The 24,369-nt window shown below is 38.0% G+C and overlaps 1 protein-coding gene across 2 annotated transcripts in view; it reads left to right on the forward strand.

The window, feature by feature from the left end:
• Nucleotides 1-11,349: 11,349 nt before the first annotated feature.
• Nucleotides 11,350-24,369, forward strand: part of SENP5 (SUMO specific peptidase 5) — a 33,789-nt gene continuing 20,769 nt past the window's right edge. For both annotated transcript variants that reach the window (XM_069472747.1, XM_069472748.1), the window contains exons 1-2: nucleotides 11,350-12,889; nucleotides 24,179-24,284. In XM_069472747.1, the coding sequence (XP_069328848.1) occupies nucleotides 11,377-12,889; nucleotides 24,179-24,284 (1,619 nt within the window). In that variant the 5' untranslated portion in view covers nucleotides 11,350-11,376. The remainder of the gene's footprint in view (nucleotides 12,890-24,178; nucleotides 24,285-24,369) is intronic.

A 24,369-nucleotide genomic window follows, 5' to 3' on the forward strand; every position in this document is an offset into this window, starting at 1 on the left:
GTCCATAGTTTAGGTGCATACTTTGATTAATTGTACTGCATCTTGTTTGAGATAAATTAAACTTTTGATTCGAAACCAGACATTTCATATTTAATGACCTAATACATTCTCCCAGTTTTCTCCTTATTTCAAGCAGCTATTACACCATACCTACATTCACCTGTAACAGTCTCCTAACAGATTTCCTTTGCTGTGGCCTTCTGCACATTGCAGATAGAATGATCTTTTCAAGAATATAAATCGGATGTTTTACTCCTCTCTTTCATGGCTTTACATCAACCTTATATTCTATAGCAGCATCATTAATTTAGCTTTTCTGTTCCTTGCCCATCTCTTCAGATCCTTCTTTCAGTTCCTTGGACTCCTGCATTCCCTTTCCTGGACTTTTGTTTGTTCCCTTTGGTTAGTTACTCTTTCTCATCCTTTGTCTCAGCTGAAAAATAATTTCTTCAGGAAGTCTTCCCTGACCCTTTTCCCAGACATTCCCATTTACACCCTGAATTTTACCTTTTTTATATCCATCACATTTGCTAATATATGTTCAAATGACTTTCTCACTAGACTATAAATTCTTTGAATGTTCAGTGCCTTTTTATTTATAGAAACTCAAACACTAATAGAATTAAAATTTAATAGATGTTGGTATATTTTTACAATTTGAGCATTATTGGTGTATAACCACCACAGGAAAACATGTTAGTTTAACTTTTTAAAGTACAGTACAGGTAATTTTCTCTAATTTGGGGAGAATTTTTAATAATTTTATTGTGTGCTTTCTTCCTCTTCAATCAGAGTTTGTTATTGACTCATAATTATGTACTTTGTGTTTGTGTGTGATATTCTTTTTTTAAAATTTATTTTTAATTATGAGTACATAATAGTTGTGTGTGATAGTCTTAATAGAATAAACATCTTATCAATTAGATGGCTCACAATTACATTGCTACTAATATGGAGAATAAATTCTAAGCCTTTCTTTATATTGGTAGTATACCATAATAAGAGCTTATTTGAATTACACTGTTTATTTCATATTAAGAAGTTTACTTATATTTAAGTGCTTCCCCCCAATAAAGTAAAATATAATGCCCTAAACTAGAGATTCCTAAAGTTTCTTTTCATAGCTCTTTGTCTTTTTCCCAATGCCCCAGGCCTAAGTTTAATTTATTAAGTAATTAAGTTTAAACAACTTAATAAGTATTCATGTTCTAACAACGTAGTAGACATTTTAAAAATACATAAATAGGAAGACAAAATCATATTTTTGTTTCATTCTAAAATAACATCAATTATTTACTGTATGTATTTGTTGGGTGCTATAAAGCTTCTAAAAACTTGGAATCATATTGGGCACTGCCACCCATTATTTTTTAATTTATAAATTTTTTTTTCTTTTTTGGATCCAAGGTCTTGCTCTGTCATCTAGGCTGCAGTGTGGTGGTGTAATCACAGCTCACTGTAACCTCAAACTCCTGGGCTGAAGAGAGTCTCCCACCTCAGCCTCCTGAGCAGCTGGGATTACAGGTGGGCACTACCATGCCGTACTGATTTTCTTTTTTGTAGAGACAGTGTCACCATGTTGAACAGGCTGGTCTTGAAATCCTGGCTTCAAGTGATCCTCTTGCCTTGGCCTCCCAAAGTGCTGGGATCACAGATGTGAGCCACTGTGCCCAGCCTTAAGGTTTTAAAAAATTTTTATTTTGTCCACTCATTTTTTGGTTTCAAATTGATACTTGCACAGTATTTTTTTTTTTTTATCACAGCAACCTACAGATAATCAACTTTGTAAAGACATGATATCAAAAGGAACATAGCATGATCTACTTGGAAACTGAACTATCTTGAACTAGTAGTTTATGGGGTGTTTGACAGATATAGAACATCACTTTTACCTTCTAATTTAGACTATCCTGTGGCACCCTTGTGAATTCACTCTATAACCCCAGGTTGCCTTTGGCATAGTTTGAGAACTGTGGCTCGAAACTGTTAATACTTTGGTGTATATCCTTTTAGACATTTTCCCCTAAATGTTCAGGCATATACATATATTTTTGCTTTTAGTAAAAATGCGCTCATACGTATTGTTTAGCAACTTGACTTTTTTTTCCATTCAACAGTATATCATGGTAAAGATGATGGGTTGAACATATACATTTAATTTCACACCAGCCTGAAAACTCCATTAAAACAGTAGAGGAATTTTTGTCACCTCAAAATGACAACAGGAGCAGCAAGAATAACAAAATTCTGGAAGCTGGAAAGCAGAAAAGACTAGTGGTAACTGATTAGTGAGCAGAATTCAGAATGTCGCATCTTAAACCAACAATGGAGAGAGCTAACAAGTAGTCATCTTACTGAACCTTTTCTTGTTTGTTTTTGGAGACAGGGTCTTGCTGTGTCGCCCAGGCTGGAGTGAAGTGGCCTGGTCAGAGCTTGTTATCGCCTTGAACTCCTGGGCTCAAGTGATCCTACTACCTGAGCGTCCCCAGTAGCTATAGGACTACAGGCATGCACCACCATGGCTGGCTAATTTTTTTTTTAACTTATTTTTTGTAGAGATGGGGTCTTGCTATGTTCCCCAGGCTGGTCTTGAACTCCTGGCTTCAAGTGATCCTCCTGCCTCAGCCTCTCAAAGTGCTGGGATTACAGGCATTAGCTACCATACCCCACTGATAATTCTCATTATCCTGTTATCACATGATATTTAGCATCCCTGGACCCTAGCACTGTGTGTCAATACCAACCTGAATTCATTACAACAACCAGGAATTTCCCACACATTTCCAAATGTTGGGTTGGGGTGTGCTATGGAGTATTTGGTTAAGAACCATTGGGTTAGATAAATGTTTATTATGATTATGTAAATGGTAGTCATAGCTAAGCCATGTAGTATACTGTGATTTACAAGCCAGTATCTTTTCCTTTCTTGTACAATTTTTTGTTGTCCCTGAAATTAATAATTGTCTTTATCTTTAGTGTTCTATATCTGTTGCTAACTTATCTTCACACTCTTTTCTGGTTGTCTGTATCTCTTGTCTTTGCATTGATACACTTTAGAAATTCTATCAGTTTCACATTCTTGGAGACAACCCTCCCAGAGCCTTCTGATCTCTCCCTTCTGGATTGTTGGTTCTCTAGGCTTGAGGCACAGTTGTCATTCTGCATCTTTCTTTATTTTGTTTTCTTGAGTATTCTCCTTGACTGTCCCTTGTTTTGGATCTCATTTCTAGATCTTACGTCTTCCTTGATTTACTCATTTTGTCGGAGCACCTCCTCCTGTGGCTCTCTGAGAGAGATGCATGGGAATGTTATATTTTGATTACTTTTGTCTCTGAAGACCTTTTTCTGTCCTCAATCTGGTTGATAATTTGGCTGGATCTGAAGTTCTGTGTTGAAAATAATTTTCCCTCAGAACTTTGAAGACATTACTGTTTTTTCTTCTAGTTTCTAGTCTTGCTATTAAGAAGTCCATTGCTGTCCTATTCCCAATCCTTTATAAGGTATGTCCTTTTTTTGGTCACCTCTCCTAGAAGCTTGTAGAAAGCTGTTTTTGCCCCCATTGTTCTGAAATTTCATAGTTGATACACCTTGGTATGACTTGTGGGTCTGTTTTTACTCACTGTGTTGGGCATTTGATAGTTTTTTATCCATGTACAATTTCATGTCCTTTAATTCTGGAAATTTTCTTTAATTATGTATTTGACACCTCCCTCCTGTACTTTCTTAGTTTCTCTCCAAAACTTTAGATATATACCCTCTTGGCCTGATCTTTTAATTTTCTTATCTTTCTCTGTTATTTTCAATCATTGTGTGGTACTTTCTGGGAGATTGCCTCAAAATTTTAAATGTTTAATTTTTTTTTAACTTTTCACTTTGAAATAACTTGAAATTTATTTTTCTTTCTTTCTTTCTTTCTTTTTTTTTTTTTTGAGACAGAGTCTTGCTCTGTTCCCCGGGCTAGAGTGCCGTGGCGTTAGCCTAACTCATGGCAACCTCAAACTCCTGGGCTTAAGCAATCCTTCTGCCTCAGCCTCTGAGTAGCTGGGACTACAGGCATGCGCCACCATGCCCAGCTGATTTTTTGTATATATATTTTTAGTTGTCCAGCTAATTTCTTTCTGTTTTTAGTATAGATGGGGTCTCGCTCTTGCTCAGGCTGGTCTTGAACTCCTGAGCTCAAACGATCCACCTGCCTCGGCCTCCCAGAGTGCCAGGATTACAGGCGTGAGCCACTGCGCCCGCCCAACTTCAAACTTAAATTGCAAAAGTATTACAAAGTTTGCATATATGCTTCACCTAGCTTTTCTCCAGTATCATATTGTGTAACTATACCACATTATCAAAACCGGGAAATTAAGATAATGCTGTTAACTGATCTATACACCTTATTCAAATTTTGTTGATTGTCCCATTAATTTTCTTTTTCTGGACTAGGACTCAATCCAGGATTGTACCTTGGATTAATTGTCATGTCTCCTTAGTTTTAGTCTTTTAATCTGGGATAGTTCCTCAGTCTGTCTTTGGCCTTCCTGACCTTGATTGACACATTTGTAGAGTATTAGCCAGTTATTCTGTAGAGTGTCCCTCAATTTGCGTTTGTCTGTTGTTTCTTCATGATTAAATACAGGTTATACATTTTTGACAAGGATACTACAAAAGTGATGTGCCACATCAGGAGGCCTATGATGTCCATGTGTTTCATGCTGTTGATGTTAACCCTGATCACCTGCTTGAGGTGATGTTTGCCAGGTTTTTCCATTGAAAGTTACTATTTTTCCCTCTGTAATTTGAAGTATTTTGTGGGAGATACTTTGAGACTATGTCTATATCTTGTTGCTCATTGTACTTTCATCCTCTAATTTTAGCATCTATTGATGATTCTTGCCTGAGTCAGTTATTTCTGAGACAATTGCAAAGTATAACTTTTCTATTTCCATCATTCCTTCTATATTTATTAATTTGAACTACCCCTTCTCCCTGTTTAGTCAGTTTTTTAATATCACTATAAACTCAAGGATATTTATTTTATTCTTGGGTTATAATCCATTAATTGCTCAAGGTTTTTTGGCCATTGTGAGTCCCTTCAGATTGGCTCCTGTGTCCTTTTGACATGTCATTTTTTGATCACTTGTATACTTTCTGGTACCCCAATGATATTTCAGGCTTGTCTTGCTTTTCCTCTGCCCAAGTTCTGGAATCAGCATTTCTTTACGTGAAGAATAATATTAGGAAACCAAGATCTGGGTGCTCAGTGTTCACTGCTACTGGAACGGTGTTGCTTCTAGGCCCTCTAAGTAGACAGAGCTAGGAAATATGTATATGTGTATGTATCCCTTCTCCCCATTCATTTAGTCAGTTTTTAAAATATTACTATATGTGACCACATCTGAACTGAATCTTTAAGAAGATAATGTCCCGTTTCTCAAGACTCATTTAAATTCCAAAAAGATCTATTTACCAGTTAATCTTTTTTCCCTATCCATTCATCCTCCCTAGTAATCCTTTATTGCTCCTGAACAGAATTCCTCTTTTCTCTCTTCATTAAAAAAAAAAAAAAAAAAAAATCACTATAAACTCAAGGATATTTAATTTTTGGGTTATAATACATTACTATCATGTCCTTAGTTGTCCAAAGTTTATTGGCCATTGTGAGTCCCTTTGGGTTGGCTCCTATGTCCTTTTGACATGTCTTTTTTTTTTTTTTTTTTGCAATTGTATATATTAAACACTACGAGTTCATACTGATACCTCCGATTTCAGTGTAGTGCTATGGGTTCATTCTCACTATAGTGTCTCTTTTGTTAGTTCTCCATTTCTCCAACAAGGAGAAACCTAACTCTGATTATCCACAACATACTTATTTACTCAATTTTAGAATACTTACAAAGTAGTTTCACAGTTAACTTTTGTGAAAAACAAATTTTCCAGCCAGGGTACGCTATTTGTGTAGTCCTTTGACCTTTAGTTTTAGAGCATACAGTCAAAATAGTCTCCAAAGTTACTTTGGCTAATTCTTCTCTACTCCTTACAGTGTGGTTGTGCTATTCATTTGAAATACAGTTAGGTTTGTTTGTTATTGTTTGTATTTCATTTTGGTTATCTCTGCATTCTGGTTAAATTTAATTATTTGTATATTTTTAAAGTATGTGAAATATTAACATGGTTCTAAAAAGTCATAACTTTAAAAAAAGGCATATTCAGAGAAATGCTACTCATCTCATTTCTTCTCCCCTTTTTCAATTCCTCCAATAGTTTCATCCTGTTCCCACCTACCATGCAGTGGCATATTATTTATGTTCAATTGAACTTTGCTTTTTCTATTAATGATATGTCCTAGAAATTGCTCCATATTAGCTCATAGAACCCTTTTTCATTCTTTTACAGCTTCATTTATTGTGGGATAAACTATAGTTTATTCAGCCACTTTCCTGTGTATGGACATTTAGGTTGTTTTAAACTTTTTTTTTTTTTTTTTTTTTGAGACAGAGTCTCACTCTGTTGCCTGGGCTAGAGTGAGTGCCGTGGCGTCAGTCTAGCTCACAGCAACCTCAAACTCCTGGGCTTAAGCGATCCTACTGCCTCAGCCTCCCGAGTAGCTGGGACTACAGGCATGCGCCACCATGCCCGGCTAATTTTTTGTATATATATATTTTAGTTGTCCATATAATTTCTTTCTATTTTTAGTAGAGACGGGGTCTCACTCTTGCTCAGGCTGGTCTCGAACTCCTGACCTCGAGCGATCCACCCGCCTCAGCCTCCCAGAGTGCTAGGATTACAGGCGTGAGCCACCGCGCCCGGCCAAACTTTTTTTTTTTTTTTTGAGACAGAGTCTCACTCTGTTGCCTGGGTAGAGTGAGTGCCATGGTGTCTGCCTAGCTCACAGCAACCTCAAACTCCTGGGCTCAAGCAATCCTCCTGCCTCAGCCTCCCGAGTTGCTGGGACTACAGGCATGCACCACCATGCCCGGCTAATTTTTTTCTATATATATTTTTAGCTGTCCATATAATTTCTTTCCATTTTTAGTAGAGACAGGGTCTCGCTCTTGCTCAGGCTGGTCTTGAACTCCTGAGCCCAAACAATCCACCCGCGTTGGCCTCCCAGAGTGCTAGGATTACAGGCGTGAGCCACCGTGCCCGGCCTATTTTAAACATTTTGTTATTACAAACGTGTTACAGTGAATAGCAATAATAATAAAAATACATATGTACAAGGCTAGGCCTGCAGTGAACTATGATGATGCCTCTGTACTCTATCCCAGGCAACAGAGTAAGAATCTGTCTCAAAAAAAAAAAAAGAAAAGGAAACTGAATCCCCCTCCTCACTCCAGCCCTTCATATTATTAAAAAAATAAAATAAAAAAATAGTCACTGCTTACTCATTGACTGTCTACTATCAGCTTTTTCTCCATTGCACCCTCAAATATGGTTACCTAAAAGCTGGCAAAAGAATAAATCCTGGTCTGCTCAGCAGCATTGTGACTAGAATTGATGGTCAGGTAATGATGTTACTGTTTGAGATGTTGGGAACAGGTACTAAACCTAACCAGTTTCACACTATGATTTTCCTAGCAGTCTATCACCTATAGTAGTAATAAACAGGTAAAGGAAGATTTAGAGGAAGGATACCAGAGAATGGTGAAGGCTAGAATTCTCTCCCACTAAGTTTTTTTTTTAACTTTTTATTTAAGTGTAACATATATATGCGAACTGTATAAATATACATAAGTGTACATATACCTCCATATATTTTTACAAACCAACATTATCTTATGTAGCCAGCATGAAGCTCAAAAAATAGAGTATGACCTTTTTTAGTCTACAGTAAAATTCACTCTCTTTGGTGTATGGCTCTGTTTCGACACATGCATAGAGTCAGGTAACCACCACCACAATCTAGAATACAGAACAGTTCCATCATCCAAAAACATTATCTGATGCTTGCCCCTATGTCAATTTTTCCTCCCACCCCCCAGCCTCTCACAACCATTAATCTGTTATTAGTGTTCAGGGTAAATTCCATAAAGTGGCATTGCTGAATTAAAAGGTAAATACTTTTGTAGTTTGTTTTTTTTTTTTTTTTGAGACAGAGTCTCACTTTGTTGCCCAGGCTAGAGTGAGTGCCGTGGCGTCAGCCTAGCTCACAGCAACCTCAAACTCCTGAGCTCAAGGGATCCTCCTGTCTCAGCCTCCCGAGTAGTTGGGACTACAGGCATGCACCACCATGCCCGGCTAATTTTTTCGATATATATATTTTTAGCTGTCCATATGATTTCTTTCTATTTTTAGTAGAGATGGGGTCTCGCTCTTGCTCAGGCTGGTCTCGAACTCCTGAGCTCAAACGATCCGCCCACCTCGGCCTCCCAGAGTGCTAGGATTACAGGCGTGAGCCACCGCGCCCGGCCTGTAGTTTGATTAGATATTACCAAATTCCCCTCCAAAAGTATTTTATCAATTTGTGTTCCCACTAACAAAGTGTGAAAATGCCTTTTTCCCCACCAACAGAATGTGTTATAATTGTTGCCAGTTTTCTTATGAGTAAAGTTGAACATCTTAAGGGCTGTTTAAAAATCTTTGTGAATCATTTCCTTATATTTCTTTCCCATTTTTCCATCAGGCTTTTTGTCTTCTATCCCTCAATTTAAGAGTTCTTTACATATTAGGGATATTATCCCTTTATGATACATGTTGCAAAATTTTTTTCTGGTTTATCAGTTGTCTTTTGATTTTATTTGCCTTTTTTTTTTTTAAGACAGAATCTTGCTCTGTCACCCAGGCCAGAGTGCAGTGGCATCATCATAGCTCACTGCAACCTCATTTTTTTTAACTTCCAGGCTTTCTATTGAGTTTTTCATTTCTGCTACTATTTTCAATTTCAGGGCTCATTCCTTGTTTTTGATCATTTTTGAAAACATAACATCTTCCTCCTCCTCCTCCTCCTCCTTTTTTTTTTTTTTTTTGGTGACAAAGTCTCTACTCTGTTGCCTAGGCTAGAGTGCAGCAGTGTCAGCATAGCTCACAGCAACCTCAAACTCCTAGGTTCAAGTGATCCTCCTGCCTCAGCCTCCCCAGTAGCTGGGACTATAGACATGTGTCACCATGCCTGGCTGATTTTTTCTTTTTCTTTTTGGTAGAGATGAGATCTGGTTCTTGCTCAGGCAGGTCTCAAACTCTTGACCTCAAGCGATCCTCCTGCCTCAGCCTCCCAGAGTGTTAGGATTATAGATGTGAGCCACCACGCCCGCCCTATCTTCTTTTTTTCTAATGAATATAATATTTTCTTTTGCATCTTTAAAGACAGTGTTACTGTTTTTCCTTCTCTCTCTCTCTTTTTATTGTGGTAAAATATATGTAAGATATAACAGTTTGGCTGGGCATGGTGGCTCATGGCTGTAATCCTAGCACTCTGGAAGTTTGAGGGAGGAGGATTGCTTGAACTCAGGAGTTGGAGGCCAGCCTGAGCAAGAGCCAGACCCTAGACCCCATTTCTACTAAAAATAGAAAAATTGGCTGTCTGTGGTGGCATGTACTTAACAACATCCAGTTGTTTTTAAGAATGACTACTAAGAAGCTGCTTGGAAACTCTGAACACATGGTGGGACATGTCAACTTTGGGGTACACGGTAGGCCTTGCTGAGCCATTTTGTGGGGAATATCTGTATCTTTATGGATTTTCTTTTGGACCAATCATATTCTCCAGAGAAGAATCTTCCAGTCTTCTGCTTGGATGGCTAAGACAGACTGCCAGGGTTCTGAAAGATGAGTGGGAAAAAATGTTTGGAATTTCATATTCAATATGTAATTCCATCTTCAAACTATGCCTGGAGTCCGTCTGTCCATTTTACCCTTTCTGAAGGATAAACCTCCAATTTTGCTAGGGGAGTGGTGGTTTCCTGTTATGTGTAGTTAAGGAGGGATCTGTACTCTAATTGCTTCTTAAACTTTAGGATATACAGTAGAGTAATTGTTCAGGCCTGTTTTGTTGAGACATCCCCAAATGTCACTTCACTACCTGTTGGTCTTTTCTCTTTGATTTTTTCTCTCCAAGGGGCTGCTCTTCTCCTCGGAGATACATACCTGGCTGCCAGTCTTCTGGAAGCTGAGTGGGGAGGGGTTGAGGAGGGAATTCACTGTAAACGCATTTGTTCTGGCATATCCCTGCCCTCAGCTGCATGTGATGTACCTAACTGTCCTGGTTCAGCTTCCCCAGAAAATAAAACTTTTGTTATTTGTCATGGTAGGAGAAGGGATCTGGGGGACTATTTTTTATTCAGACTTTGAGCCAGTCCTTCCCTTTTTAGCTCCCCCGTACTCCTGACCTTCATGGGTTATTTACTGCCCCCAATTCTGAGCCTTTTTGAAGTCCTGTTGCTTGCTTCTTGGCCTCCCATACTGTTGGCTTAGATTGCTTGCTTCTTTCAAAAAACGTTACTGCTTTTGTCTCCTCTTTCATTATCGTTGTCCTTTTAATTATTTTTGCAATTTAAAAAATCTGATGTGTCATCTTAAGGAGATTTGGAGAAGAAACTGAGGTAAACGTGTTCAGTCTTCCATTGTTTTTTTCAGAGAAAATTGATGCACAGAAAGGTAATACAGCTTTCTTAGTTGTTAGCAAGCTGAAATTAGAATATTGGTTTCTAATTCATAATCTAGTATTTATTCCACTCTACCTGCTGTGGCTGGTGCCTTTCTTTCTATGCTAAAGAGCCTTCAGTAACATATGGTCTTATTAAATCCTGAAGGGAAGTCACGTTTGGTTTTGATTGGCAGCACAGGAGCCTGGTATCCCTCTTGAGCTGCTGATATCACATTTATTTATTGACTGTCTACCTGTGGATGACTATACAGAGAAAAAGTACCTGCCCCTTTAAAAATCTGCTATATGAAATACATTGTTTTGCCATGAGCAAATTATAAATAAATGAATATGGAATCAATCTTAAGTGGTATCTGGTCTCTTTTCCCTTCCCCATCCTCCATTTTACAGGTGAGAACACAGAATTGGGTGACTTTTTAAAATCACTTAGCTAATGAGAAGTAGGGCCAATGCTAAGGAATCTTCTTGACTCTCAGCCCTGTTCCATCAGAAACTGTATATGGGAAAATGATTCTTGAAACGTCTGTCAGAGGCAGGTGTATAGCAATTGGGGTCTTTTAGAGTACTCATGTCTTCCCCTTTCCCCAGTGTTCATTGTGATGAAAACCTTAATGAGGTGGGATTTCATTGTGTCTGATAGTCTGAATTGAAGTATATATGTTCTTTTTTCAATTTTCTACCTGAATTTCTGTAAATATATCTTCATGACCTTATTTTTAGGTCAAAATGTAACTTTTCTTTCTCTTAACAGCTACATCCAGATCTCATTATGCATCAGAAAAATGAAAAAACAGAGGAAAATTCTATGGAGGAAAGGAATCCACTTCGCTTTTTCTGAGAAATGGAATACTGGATTTGGAGGCTTTAAGAAATTTTATTTTCACCAACACTTGTGCATTCTGAAAGCTAAGTTGGGAAGGCCAGTTACTTGGAATAGACAATTGAGACATTTCCATTGTAGAAAGAAGGCCCTTCAGATCCAGAAAACGTGGATCCAGAATGAAACTCTTTGTGCTAAGACCAAGTCCGATGTGGCTACTCAGAGTGTTTGTACTTTGTCCTCTAAAGTGAAGAGAAAGGACACTAAACACTTCATTTCCTCCTCAAGAACTCTCCTGAAACTCCAAGCAGAGAAGTTTCTGAGATCAGCAAAGAACTCTGACCATGAATACTGTAGAGAGAAAAGTCTCTTGGAGGCAGTTGCCGACTTTCCAGCAAATCGTGTTTTAGGACAGGCCAATGGTCACAGACCTAGGACAGAGCCGCAAACTTCTGACTTTCCCATGAGGTTCAATGGGGAGATCCAAAGTCCAGGTGAGAGCGGCACGATTGTGGTTACCTTGAGCAACCATAAGAGAAAGCGCTTTTGTTATGGCTGCTACCAGGGGCCAGAGCACCACAGGAATGGGGGACCTCTGATTCCAAAAAAGTTCCAACTTAACCAACATAGAAGAATAAAAGTATCTCCTCTTATGATGTATGAGAAATTATCCATGATTAGATTTCGGTACAGGATTCTCAGATCCCAGCACTTCAGAACAAAGAGCAAAGTTTGTAAGCTAAGAAAAGCCCAGCGAAGCTGGGTGCAGAAGGTCACTGGGGACCATCAAGAGACACTTAGGGAGAACAGTGAGGGTGGCAGTTGCAGCCCATTTCCTTCCCCAGAACCTAAAGACCCTTCTTGTCGGCATCAGCCGTACTTTCCAGATATGGACAACAATGCTGTGGTGAAGAGAAAGAACTCTTGTAAGCCTGATAGCCACACTAAAGGAAGCCCTTTCTTGGACAAGGAGCTTAGTTTAGATGAAGCATTCCCTGACCAACAGAATGGCAGTGCCACGTACACCTGGGACCAGTCACCCTGTTCTTCTCCTAAGTGGGAGTGTACAGAACTGATTCATGACATCCCCTTATCAGAACATCATTCTAGTAACATGTTCATCTCGGAAACTGAGAGAGAAATTATGACTCTGGGTCAGGAAAATCGGACAAGTACTGTCAGTGATGACAGAGTAAAACTGTCAGAGTCTGGAGCAGATAAATCTGTGAGTAGTATAGATGGGCCTGTGTCTGAAGAGACTGTTCAATATGAGAACTCATACCAGATGGAGGAGGATGGATCTCTCAAGCAGAACATTCTAAGTTCTAAGTTGCTGGATCACCCTTACTGTAAAAGTCCACTGGAGGCTCCCCTGGTGTGCAGTGGACTCAAACTAGAAAATCAAGTGGGAGGTGGAAAGAACAGTCAAAAAGCATCTCCAGTGGATGATGAACAGCTGTCAATCTGTCTTTCTGGTATGCATTCTTCCTTTATTCTCCCCCAAACTCCAGCCCACACTTGCTGACCATTGTCCTTTCTATAAGAGTCCTGTTTTTTCCTCCCACACATAGATTTCCCTTAAAGCAGTTAGACATTCTTCTTAGATTTTTTTATATTGCTACATTATGTAGATATTCCATAATTTATTTAATTCTTGGTTGATGGGCACTTACATTGATTCCAGTTGTTTCTTCTGTAGACTAATGGTGCAGTGAAATTATTTACACTTACACAATTGTGCTTGTAAGCTAAATTCTCAGTATTGGAATTGCTGGTGAAAGGATATTCCCACTTAAAATTTTAAGAGAATTGTTGAGTCACCCTCTAAAAAGTTGAACCAGTTTACACTTGTTAAGGTTTTAGAGTTTTAATTTACGCTTTTAAGTTTGAACATCTTTTTCTGTGTTTATTGGACATTTTTTGTGTGCATGATTTTCCTTTGTCTATTTTTCAGTCGGATTGTTTCTATTTTATTTATTTAATACATACAAAACTCCTATGTACCAGGCACTGTGCCGGTTCCTAAAAATGTAGCAACAAATAGGATGTACTGTCTTCAGGGGCCTCAGCATCATTCTAGCTGTAAAGATGACAAATTGATTACTAATTATAAATATTGTAAGAATTGTTCCTCACGAAAAGCTTTTAGTACTCCAGAATTGTTTATGGTATTTTGATTTAACAGAAATTTTCAGCTCTTACATTGTAAAATTTATATCTTTGACTTTATGCTTCTAGTTTTTATGTCATGCTTTAAAGGCCCTCTCTTATCAAAATCTACCCCTTGAAGTAAATTGGTATAAATGTTTTTGGAAGACAGTATGCCAATATCAGTCTTTGATCCATTCCCCTGCTTGGAATTTATCCTAGATATAAAAGAATACAAATATGTTTGTATAGGGTAATTACTTGTATTATTTTAGTAAAAACAAAAAATGCAAACAATCAAAACAGGTGTTTCTATTGAAGCATAAATTATGGAACATTCAGGCAATGGTATACTATGCAGCTGTTTAAGAATAAATTAGATCTATATTTTGATACTGAAAGATGTCTATGTAAAGCCAAAACAAGTTGCAAAATGGCATACCATTTTGTTAAAAGATATATATGCATATAGATAGGATGAATATGTATATATACATGTGTATGTACATTTATATAGGACATATCTGAACAGATATATCAAATTGTTATAAATGGCTTTTTTTGAGGGAGTTAGGAGGGTTACTTCTTGATAGTTTAAACAATTCTGAGGACTTTATCTTTCCAACCATTATGTGTAACAAGTTCTTCCCACAAAAAAACACAAGGTAAGAGTCCTAGCAAATCTTTAAAAAAATGTATTCTAGGACAGTTGTCGTTACTATCGATACTGTCTTAGAATTGATATAAATTGTCCTAATAGGTTAGCAGAACTGTGATACTTAAACCGGAAAAACAATTAGTATTTACCCACAAATACCAATTAACTTTTATAGATATACAGTTCCGAATACAACTGATAAATTGAATATGGCATTTAGTAAAACTGTAGCATGGCCTGAAGAAGTAGGAATTCTTACAGAATTCACATTTAGTGATCTGTAATGTAATTCATTATTATAATAGGCTAAAGGAGAAAAATCGTGGCATCTGAGCAAGTGCTGAAATGCCTGTTAATAAAACTTGGCTTCCCTTTGTGTTAAAATCTCTGAGAAAACTAGTAATAAAGGAAACTAACCTCATTTACTAAAGAATGTCTATCTGAAACCAATAGCAAGTTCCAGGTTTAAGAGGATGAAGTAAGGACATGAAATTTCTTCCTCCTCCCACCAAATCCATAGAAATTGTGAAAAATATATTAAAAACACGTATATATCTCTATGCTCAAAAACAGCGAGGAAGGAGTTTTGGTGGATCTGAAACTGAGAAGCTCCCACAAGGCAGAAAATAGAGGGATGATCCAGAGGGGCAGAAGGAAGATTAGTGCAGGGAAATGGTGTGACATTGAGGGTGCCCATTTCTGGAGGTTTTAGAAGTGGGGAGGAAAGGGGAGACCCATAGTAAAAGACTGAGTAATTGGGGAATCCTCCCTGCCTGTGCCACATACCAGCAAAAAAGATACCTGCTATTGAGCCAAAATTCTAAGAACAGGAGACAGGACACCTTTCACCCGCACCCCCTAGCCCCTTGTACCCCATATCACCTGGCAAGAATGAGGAACATCCGTTTTCAGAACAGTTGCTAAGGTTCTTAGCATCCCTACTCCACCAAAAATAGTTCACAGCAGAGCAACAGCTACTGCCCATGACAACCCTTCCCTTCTATCCCCAGCAAGTTTACCCAAGTAAAGATGAACTCTCAGTGTGTCATCATCATCTGAGAAAAGCCAACACCATGAGACAAATTCAACAAATAAAAGAACTAAACCTGAGTAATCGGGATTAATAGAGCAATCAGAACAGTAGATGCTGCTTTAACTGACTTTTCGAGCATTAGACAGTTTTGAGTTCCATGGTATGCTGAATGCTGGCTCATCTCTAATGTAACTGTACCTTATGCTTCTTTGACTTGATTTATATATTTAAGAGTTGTACTTATGGGAAATTTCCTTATTGCCATTTCACATGTTTATTCAGTATTATATAAATTGATGAAATACGAGCATAAGAAGGAAGTTACTCCTTGAAAAACCAAGTTGCATACATTGTAATGATAGAGAGTTACTGCAAAAAAAATTAATACTGAATTATGCTTATTCAAGACAACTGTGAAAGATTTGAGGGAGTATATGAAAATCTAGGATTCTGTACAGAGATTACTTTGCAAGTATCTTGAAGTTCTTGCTTTACTTTAAAGAACTGAAATTCTAACCTCCATTTCATGGGTGTGCCAGGAAATAATGGAAGGGAAACTGAAAAAAATAAAGAATATTTTCCAGAATCGAAGAGAAAGGTATGAGTCTTAAATTAGAAAAGCTTAGTAAGTGCCAGTCAGGATTAATACATACGCATATACAAACACAACCCCACACTAAATTTTGTGTGGTAAAATCACAGCACATTAAGGATTAAAAGAAATAACTTGGACAGTTAGCTGTTTTGGAAGGAAATGGAATAGATTCCTGTGCTGTAATACATTCCAGGTACATTAAAACTAGAAACATACACAAAAGTTTGTACATGAATGCAATAACAACATCATTCATAATAGCCAAAAAGTAGAAATGATCTAAATGTCCATCAACTGATGAATGGGTAAAATTTGGTGTATCTACAAAACAGAATATTTTATCATAAAAGGAATGAAGTACTGATACATGCTTCAATGTGGAAGCACCTTGGAAACATGCTAAGTGAAAAGCCAGACACAAAAGGCCATATAATATATGATTCCATTTATTTGAAATGTCCAGAATAGACGAACACAGAGATAAAGTATTCATAGGTTAATAGTTGCCAGGAGCTGGGAAGAAGGGAAATAGGAAGTTGACTGCTAATGGGTACAGGGTTTCTTTTTGGGGTAATGCACATGTTCTGGAATTAGTAGTGATGGTTGCACAACTCTGAAAACCGCTGAGTTATAGTTTTTTTTTTTTTTTTTTTTGAGACAGAGTCTCGCTCTGTTTCCTGGGTTAGGGTGCAGTGACATCATCACAGCTCACTGCAACTTGAAACTCCTGGGCTCAAGAGATCCTCTTGCCTCAGCCTCCCGAGTAGCTGCGGCTATGGGCACATGCCACCATGCCTGGCTAATTTTTAATTTTTTGTAGAATTGGGGTTTTGCCATTACCCTGGCTTGAATTGTATTCTTTAAGAGGGTGAACTTTATGGTATGTGACTATCTCAAAGTTATTAAAAAGAATACAAGAGACCATTGAAATTATTTCTAGGCCTGGTGGTTCATGCCTGTAATTAGCACTATGGGGACTGAGGTGGGAGGATCAGTTGAGACCAGGAATTTGAGACCCCATCTCTTAAAAAAAAAAAAAAAAAAAGTGTGTATATTAGGCACCTATACTCCTAGCTACTGGGAAAGCTGAGGTGGGAGGATTGCTTGAGACCAGGATTTGGAGGCTGCAGTGAGCTATGATCACACCACTGCACCCTAGCCTGGGTGACAGAGTGAGACTTCATCTCTTAAAAAATTAAAAATTATTTCTGATTGACAAAAATTGTATATATTTGTGGGGTACAATGGTATTTTGATATGTGTAGTATACATTATGAAGTGATTAAATCAAGCTAATCAACACGTACTCATCACTCACTTCTTTTCTTTTCCTTTTTTTTTTGAGATAGAGTCTCACTCTGTTGCCTGGGCTAGAGTGCAGTGCTGTCGTCATAGCTCTCTGCAACCTCAAACTCCTGGGCTCAAGCGATCCTCTTGTTTTTTTTTTTTTTTTTTTTTTTAGACAGAGTCCCACTCTGTTGCCCAGGCTAGAGTGCCGTGGCATCAGCCTAGCTCACAGCAACCTCAAACTCCTGGGCTCAAGCAATCCTCTTGCCTCAGCCTCCCGAGTAGCTGGGACTATAGTTACGCGCCACAATGCCTGGCTAATTTTTTCTCTATATATTTTTAGCTGTCCATATAATTTCTTTCTATTTTGTTAGTAGAGACGGAGGTCTCGCTTTTGCTCAGGCTGGTCTCGAACTCCTGAGCTCAAATGATCCGTCCGCCTTGGCCTGCCTCCCAGAGTGCTAGGATTACAGGCGTGAGCCACCGCGCCCGGCATCAAGCGATCCTCTTGCCTCAGCCTCCCGAGTAGCTCGGACTCTAGGTGCGCGCCAGCATACTTGGCTAATTTTTCTATTTTTTGTAGAGATAGAGTCTTGCCGTGTTGCTTAGGCTGGTCTCAAACTCCTGGGCTTAAGTGATTCTCCTGCCTTGGCCTCCCAAAGTGCTAGCATTACAGGCATGAGCCATCACACGGGCCTTACTTTCTCTTGAGAATATTTAAAATCTGTTCTCATCAGTTTTTAAGTACACAGTACATTATTAACTATAGTAACCAGACTGTGCGATAAATCTTTACAACTTATTCTCCCTGTCTAACTGAAAGTTTGTACCTTTTGACCAACATCTTCCCATTCTCTGTCTCGCCTAGTCCCTCGTAACCACCTTTCTATTCTCTACTTATATAATTTGGCTTTTTTGGGTTTTTTTATTTGATTTTGGAGACAGGGTCTTGCTTTGTTCCCCGGGCTAGAGAGTAGTGGTCATCATAGCTCACTGCAAACTCCAACTCCTGGGCTCAAGTGATTTTCCTGCCTCAGCTTCCTGAGAAGCTGGGACTGTAGGCATACATTACCATGCATGATCAGCTAATTTTTCTATTTTTTGCAGAAATGGGGTCTTGCTGTGTTGCTCAGGCTGGTCTTGAACTCCTGGCCTTAAGTGATCCTCCTGTCTTGGCCTCCCAAAGTGCTAGGATTACAGGCGTGAGCTACCACCACGCTCAGCTGATTTTGACTTCTTTGGGTTTCACACATGAGAAAGATGCAGTATTTTTCTTTCTGTGTCTGGCTTATTTCACTTAGCATAATGTCCTCCAAGTTCATCCATGCTGTTGCAAATGAGAGGATTTTTACAGGCTGAATAGTATTCCATTGCGTATATACTAACATTTTCTTCATTCATCCATTAATGGACACTTAGGTTGATTCTATATCTTGGCTGTTGTGAATAGTGCTGCAATGAACATAGGAGTGCAGATGTCTCTTAGGTATACTGATCTCATTTCCTTTAGATATATACCCCGAAGTAAAATTGCTGAATCACACTGTAGTTCTATTTTTAATTTTTTTGAGAAACTGTTATAGTATTTTTCATAATGATTGTATTAATTTACATTCCCCCCAATAGTGTATAAGGATTCCCTTTTCTCCACATCTTTGTCAATACTTATCTTTTGTCTTTTTGATAAAAGCCATTCTAACAGATATGACGGGATATTTCATTGTGGTTTTTTGGGTTTGTTTGTTTGTTTTGTTTTGTTTTTTTTTGAGACAGAGTCTCACTTTGTTGCCTGGGCTAGAGTGCCATGGCATCAGCCTAGCTCACAGCAACCTCAAACTCCCGGGCCCAAGCAGTCCTTCTGCCTCAGCCTCCTGAGTAGCTGGGACTACAGGCATGCGCCACCATGCCCGGCTCATTTTTTCTATATGTATTTTTAGTTGTCCAGATCATTTCTTTCTATTTTTAGTAGAGACAGGGTCTCGCTCTTGCTCAGGCTGGTCTCGAACTCCTGAGCTCAAATGATCCATCTGCCTCAGCCTCCCAGAGTAGTAGGATTACAGGCGTGAGCCACTGTGCCCGGCCTTCATTGTGGTTTTAATTTGCATTTCCCTGATGATGAGTGATGTTGAGCATTTTTTTCATATACCTGTTGGCCATTTGTATGTCTTTTTTTGAGAAGTGTCTATTTGGGTCCTTTGCCTATTTTTTTTGTTTGTTTTTTTTGAGACAGGGTCTCACTCTGTTGCTGGGCTAGGTGTAGTAGCATCAGTCATAGCTCACTGCAGCCTCAAACTCCTGGACTCAAGTGATCCTCCTGCCTCAGCCTCCCCAGTAGCTGGGACTATAGGCACACACCACCATACCTAGCTAATTTTTAAAAAGTTTTTGTAGAGATGGGGTCTTGCTATGTTGCCCAGGCTGATCCTGAACTCCTGGCCTCAAGTTATCCTCCTGCCTTGGCCTCCCAAAGTTCTGGGATTATAGGTGTGAGTCACTAAGCCTGGCCTTTGCCTATTTTAAAATTGGCTTATGTTATTGCTATTTTTTGAACAGACCATTTTTATAATCTTATATTGATAAGACATTTTTTGTACGATAAGAAACTCAGAAGCAATAAAAATATACCAACTCTGTAAACATTAAAATTTTGTAAATGTGTATAGCAAAATTCATAAATGAAAATTTAGAAGTTTAGATATGTATACCCTGTGACCCAGAAATTTGACTTTTAGCAAGTATGTCCTAGGAAAACAGAACAAGGATTAGATCAAGGGTTTTGATGAATTATTTAGAGAGCTAAAAATTAACAAATGGCCATCAGTAGGGAATTGGTTAAAATATGGCATGCCCATTTAAATAGGCTACTAGATCATTTTGATTTGACTTAGGAATAAAAAGCTGTCCATGGTATATTGAATGGAAAAAGCACGAAGGTGTAAGTATGGTGTGCCACTTACATGTTTAAGAAATACATGTTAAAGGGTATGAAAGTTCAAAAGGAATTATGGGGTGACTACCACTTTATTTTAAAATGTTTATGGTCATGTATTAGGAAAAAAATTACTACTTAAAAGCTAATTTTCATTTATAAAATAAATGTTTGTGAAAATGTGTTCAACTCTTTCTTCTAGGCTATTAATGTGTTATTTTTAAATTTAGCTCTTTTTAAAAAAGTGAAGATGGATCCTTACTTCAGTCTTTATACACCAAAATGAATTTCAGCTGTGGATAAAAGATTTAGTGGTTCTAATACTATTTATTGAGTAATTCATTCTTTTTTCTGTGATTAAGAAATGCCACCTGCCATTGGGTCTTTTTCTGGACTTGGTCTCTATTTCTATGCTAACACTATTTTGCTTTAATTATTATTGTTTTATAATTTGATGGTGTTAGGTAGATAGTTAGGATCTCCAGCTCTTCTCTGGAAAAGGGTTCCCTGCTTTGTTGCTGTCTTGAGCAATTGCTCCACCTGGGAAGAAGGATAAGGGTGGGCACGCTCCATTTTTGTGTTGCCTCCCCTCAGTCCTATGCTGAGCAACTGCTCCACCTGGGGAAGGAGGAAACGCATTATCAATGTGGGAATTCCCTAGCCCTGTTGTGATAGGATTTAGAAAGTGACCTACAGAAACCTAAGGGTAATTATGCCATTAGCTTGAATCTGCATTGTGGTTCACCCCTCCTCCCCCAGGTGGGCTTTGGGAGAGGGAGCTTGAGTTATCGGTACATGGAATTTTGAGGGCAAATGTTGATCATTTGATAACATCCCACACCTCCTGAGAGCCCACCCCCAGACTGGGCTAATGAAACAATCTCCGAATTCAGAGTGGGTCAGTCAGTGAGTCATTCTGTCTCTCTCCGCTTGTGAACACAGGCCTGTTTTGTTCTTCAATAAGGAGCTCGTGAAACTGTTTCTTGCCTGGGGTTACTCCATCATATTGGCCCTGCCTGTGATTTTTCCAAGATAATAGTCTGGGCTTGAGACTTTGAGTCTGGTCATTCTTTGCCCAAGAACACACCAAGAACTGAGAGCAGACTGCCACCCTGACCGTGGAACTAGGCCCTCTACCTCTTCTCCTGCTTCTTATTCACCTTTCTTCTCCTTTAATCCTTTTCAAAAATTTCTAGAATTTACTCACATTTTTGTCCCAAGAGGAATTTTTAATTGTTTTGTAAATTTTTTTAAAAAGTGTGATTTTTGCTTGGTACATTGCATTATATTCATAGATTAATTTAGGGGAAAATTGCATTTATTACAATATTGAGTTTTCCTGTCTAAAAATTAAAGAATTATTGATTTGTCTCCCATAGTAGTATTTTGTAGCTTTTCACTTAGGCTTTGCACATACCTTAAGTTTATTCTTAGACATTTTATACCTTCCTTATTGTTGATGGGACGTTTCTCAGGTGTGTATTATTTTTTGTTGGAGAACCAAGTGGTTGCAGTTCTTATGTGCATAACACAATGAACCCCATTCCACATTCAGGGTGGGATGTGACCCAGATCAGTTGTATCAAAGAAAAACTATCCAGTGCAGTTAGTTTACCATTGTGGGTAATTTAACTTCTGAAATAACACCTTAGGGTTTTTTTTCCCCGTATTATTAAAATTTTGTACTTGCAGGATGCAGGAAAAACATCAAACTAGTTTTTGTTTGTTGTTCTTCCTAATATTTTATCCATGATTTCTTGGGTCACTTTGAAATTTTAGTACTTTTAGAGAAAAATAGTGTATTCCAAGTACCTCTTTCCTTTTTATTTTTTATATGAACTTATTTGAAGATATATTTTTCCTTTTTAGTTGACTAGTAAAAGCAAGTGGGTAAAGAATAATGAATTTAACTGTTACTTTATGAAATCTCTTTCTGGGTAATTCTTGGCTCAAGGGGGTATTAAAAGGGAAAGGTGATACAGGTGTAAAGTGACAACTAAAAAAAATGAAAGGTGAAATGAAGAACCACGTTTTTTGTAGAGAAAAGATAATAAGTATTTCATGCTTTAGAGGTGGCATAGCAGCATGACATTAATAGTTAACAGCCCAGTTTTGGTAGTCACATGACTACAATCAGAATCTTAGTTCAGCCATATGCTAGTTAAGTGTCTTAGGGAAGGTTACTTAACCTCCCTAAGCTTTCAGTGTCTCCATTTGTAAAGCAGAGATCTTAATACATACAGTAGCTATAAGGATTAAATGAGATATGCTAGTGCTTGTCTTATGGTAAGTGTTCTTTAACTGTTTGTTGTTTTATTCTGGTTCCAGTGAGATAATGGTGTGTCTCAGTGAGACATTGTAATCTAGGGTTCTCCTTGAAGATCCTAAAAGGGTCTTTCTGCTGAATAAGGAATCCATGTTTATCATCTGAAAGCAAAAACATCTACGTGCTCCAGCTGAGGTGGGAGGAACACTTGAGCCCAGGAGTTCTAGACCTGCCTGGGCAACATAGCAAGACCACATCTCTTTAGATAAGAGAAAAATACATAACAACTTAAAATCTCTGTAATACTACCACCCAGAAATAACATTGTTAACAAGAACACTGATTTTTCATGATAGTATTTTGAAATTGGGGTCGATATTCCATTGGTGAGGCATACTGCTTTCTTATTTGAGGAACCTGAATGTTGTGGGGCCTAAAGTTTAATTTTTTTTGTTGTTAGGGGCATTATTTTGCTATAAAATTTGTTCCTTAAACTGTTGGGATTCCTTATCTTCCATTTGGCTCATTCTCCCCTGTAAACACAAGACTGTGCTTAGATAAGTATAAGATGTGATACAGTAAGTACTAGAGGCAAATATATGTTCTGTTCCTGGTTTAGAAACCACAAATCTTTATCTCCTGTCCTGATTAAATTGGAACATGGAACTACCTTCCCATCTTCTGTGTTTGTCTAAAGTTTTGACCAGAACCAGGCATAAGCAAGCACTTTTTTCCTGTTTACTGGACTCTGATCTTTGGTCTTGTCTTAAGCCTTTCAAATTGAGAGCTACTCTGGTGAGAGATTAACGGAAGAAAAAATTCCCAGAACACTTTGTTGTGATCTTTCCTGTCCATTTTGTATTGATGCATAGCAGAGGCTATTCTTGGAGTTAGAAAGGGAGCTGAGTAAGCTGTGGCTAGGAGTCCTTATTTTTCCCGTCTTAACTCAATAGACTTAACTGTCAGACTGTTGGTTAGCTAGGCTATTGCTTTCCCTATTCAGCATCAGGGAATAGCCTAAGTCATGTCTGTACTTTTGTTAGATTCTAAGCCTTTCCTTAGCTTTTTTGTATTATATTTACTTAGAAATAATGTCCTGGTTTTATTTCCTAGGGCCTTTTAAGGTATGTTTCTTCAGTGGATCCTCCTTGAAGTCATTAAACATATATAAATATTATTTAAGTTGACCTGAAGACTATCCTATAGTCCGGCCAAAAAGTCACCATTTAAATTCTATTTCTCATCTTAAAATATGCCTCACTAGGTATTATCAAGTTAAACTGACAGAGTTATTCAGTGTCATAACTATCAAATTAAATTGTATTTGTCCCTTGCTGATACTCAGTTACACACCTATTTACCAGATAATAGAGTGACAATGATCTCACCAATTAATTCCCTCTAATTGTGATTTAAAAAAAATAATTCTTTCAGTTACCAAAAGGGTAGACACATGTGACTAGGTGACTAAGCCCTTTAGATTTCACTCTTTAGGAGATAGGATTCCTTTCCAGGATTAAGCTATGGAAAGATGTCAGTATTTAATTTTGGCTATCTCTTAATATTCTCTAACTGCATCAGTGGCCTAAAAATCCAATGTGATGAAATGATACCTCACAGCATTTTTCTCTAGATTGGAATGATGAGGGCCTAGTATATATATATATTTTTTTTTCAAAAGACATACCTTTTAAGAGACTTCTTTATAGTGTAATACAATACTATGTAGTAATATAGGTTGAGTACCGTATGTGTTAAGTGTTATGTATAGGTTAAGTGTTGGGAGAATGGCTTTGCTGAAAAGGGATTGTTTTTCCATCTTAGTTTTTCTCTCTTCCTGTGTTTAAGGATTCCTAGATGAGGTTATGAAGAAGTATGGCAGTTTGGTGCCACTCAGTGAAAAAGATGTTCTTGGAAGATTAAAAGATGTGTTTAATGAAGACTTTTCTAATAGGTATGTAAGTGATGCTAAAGTTAAGCCCTTGGAAATAAAATTGTTGGCCTATATGACTTTTCTTTTGATTTAGGGGAGAAAAGAT

This window comes from Eulemur rufifrons, chromosome 7, assembly GCF_041146395.1.
Source record: "Eulemur rufifrons isolate Redbay chromosome 7, OSU_ERuf_1, whole genome shotgun sequence".
Lineage (NCBI taxonomy): Eukaryota > Metazoa > Chordata > Mammalia > Primates > Lemuridae > Eulemur > Eulemur rufifrons.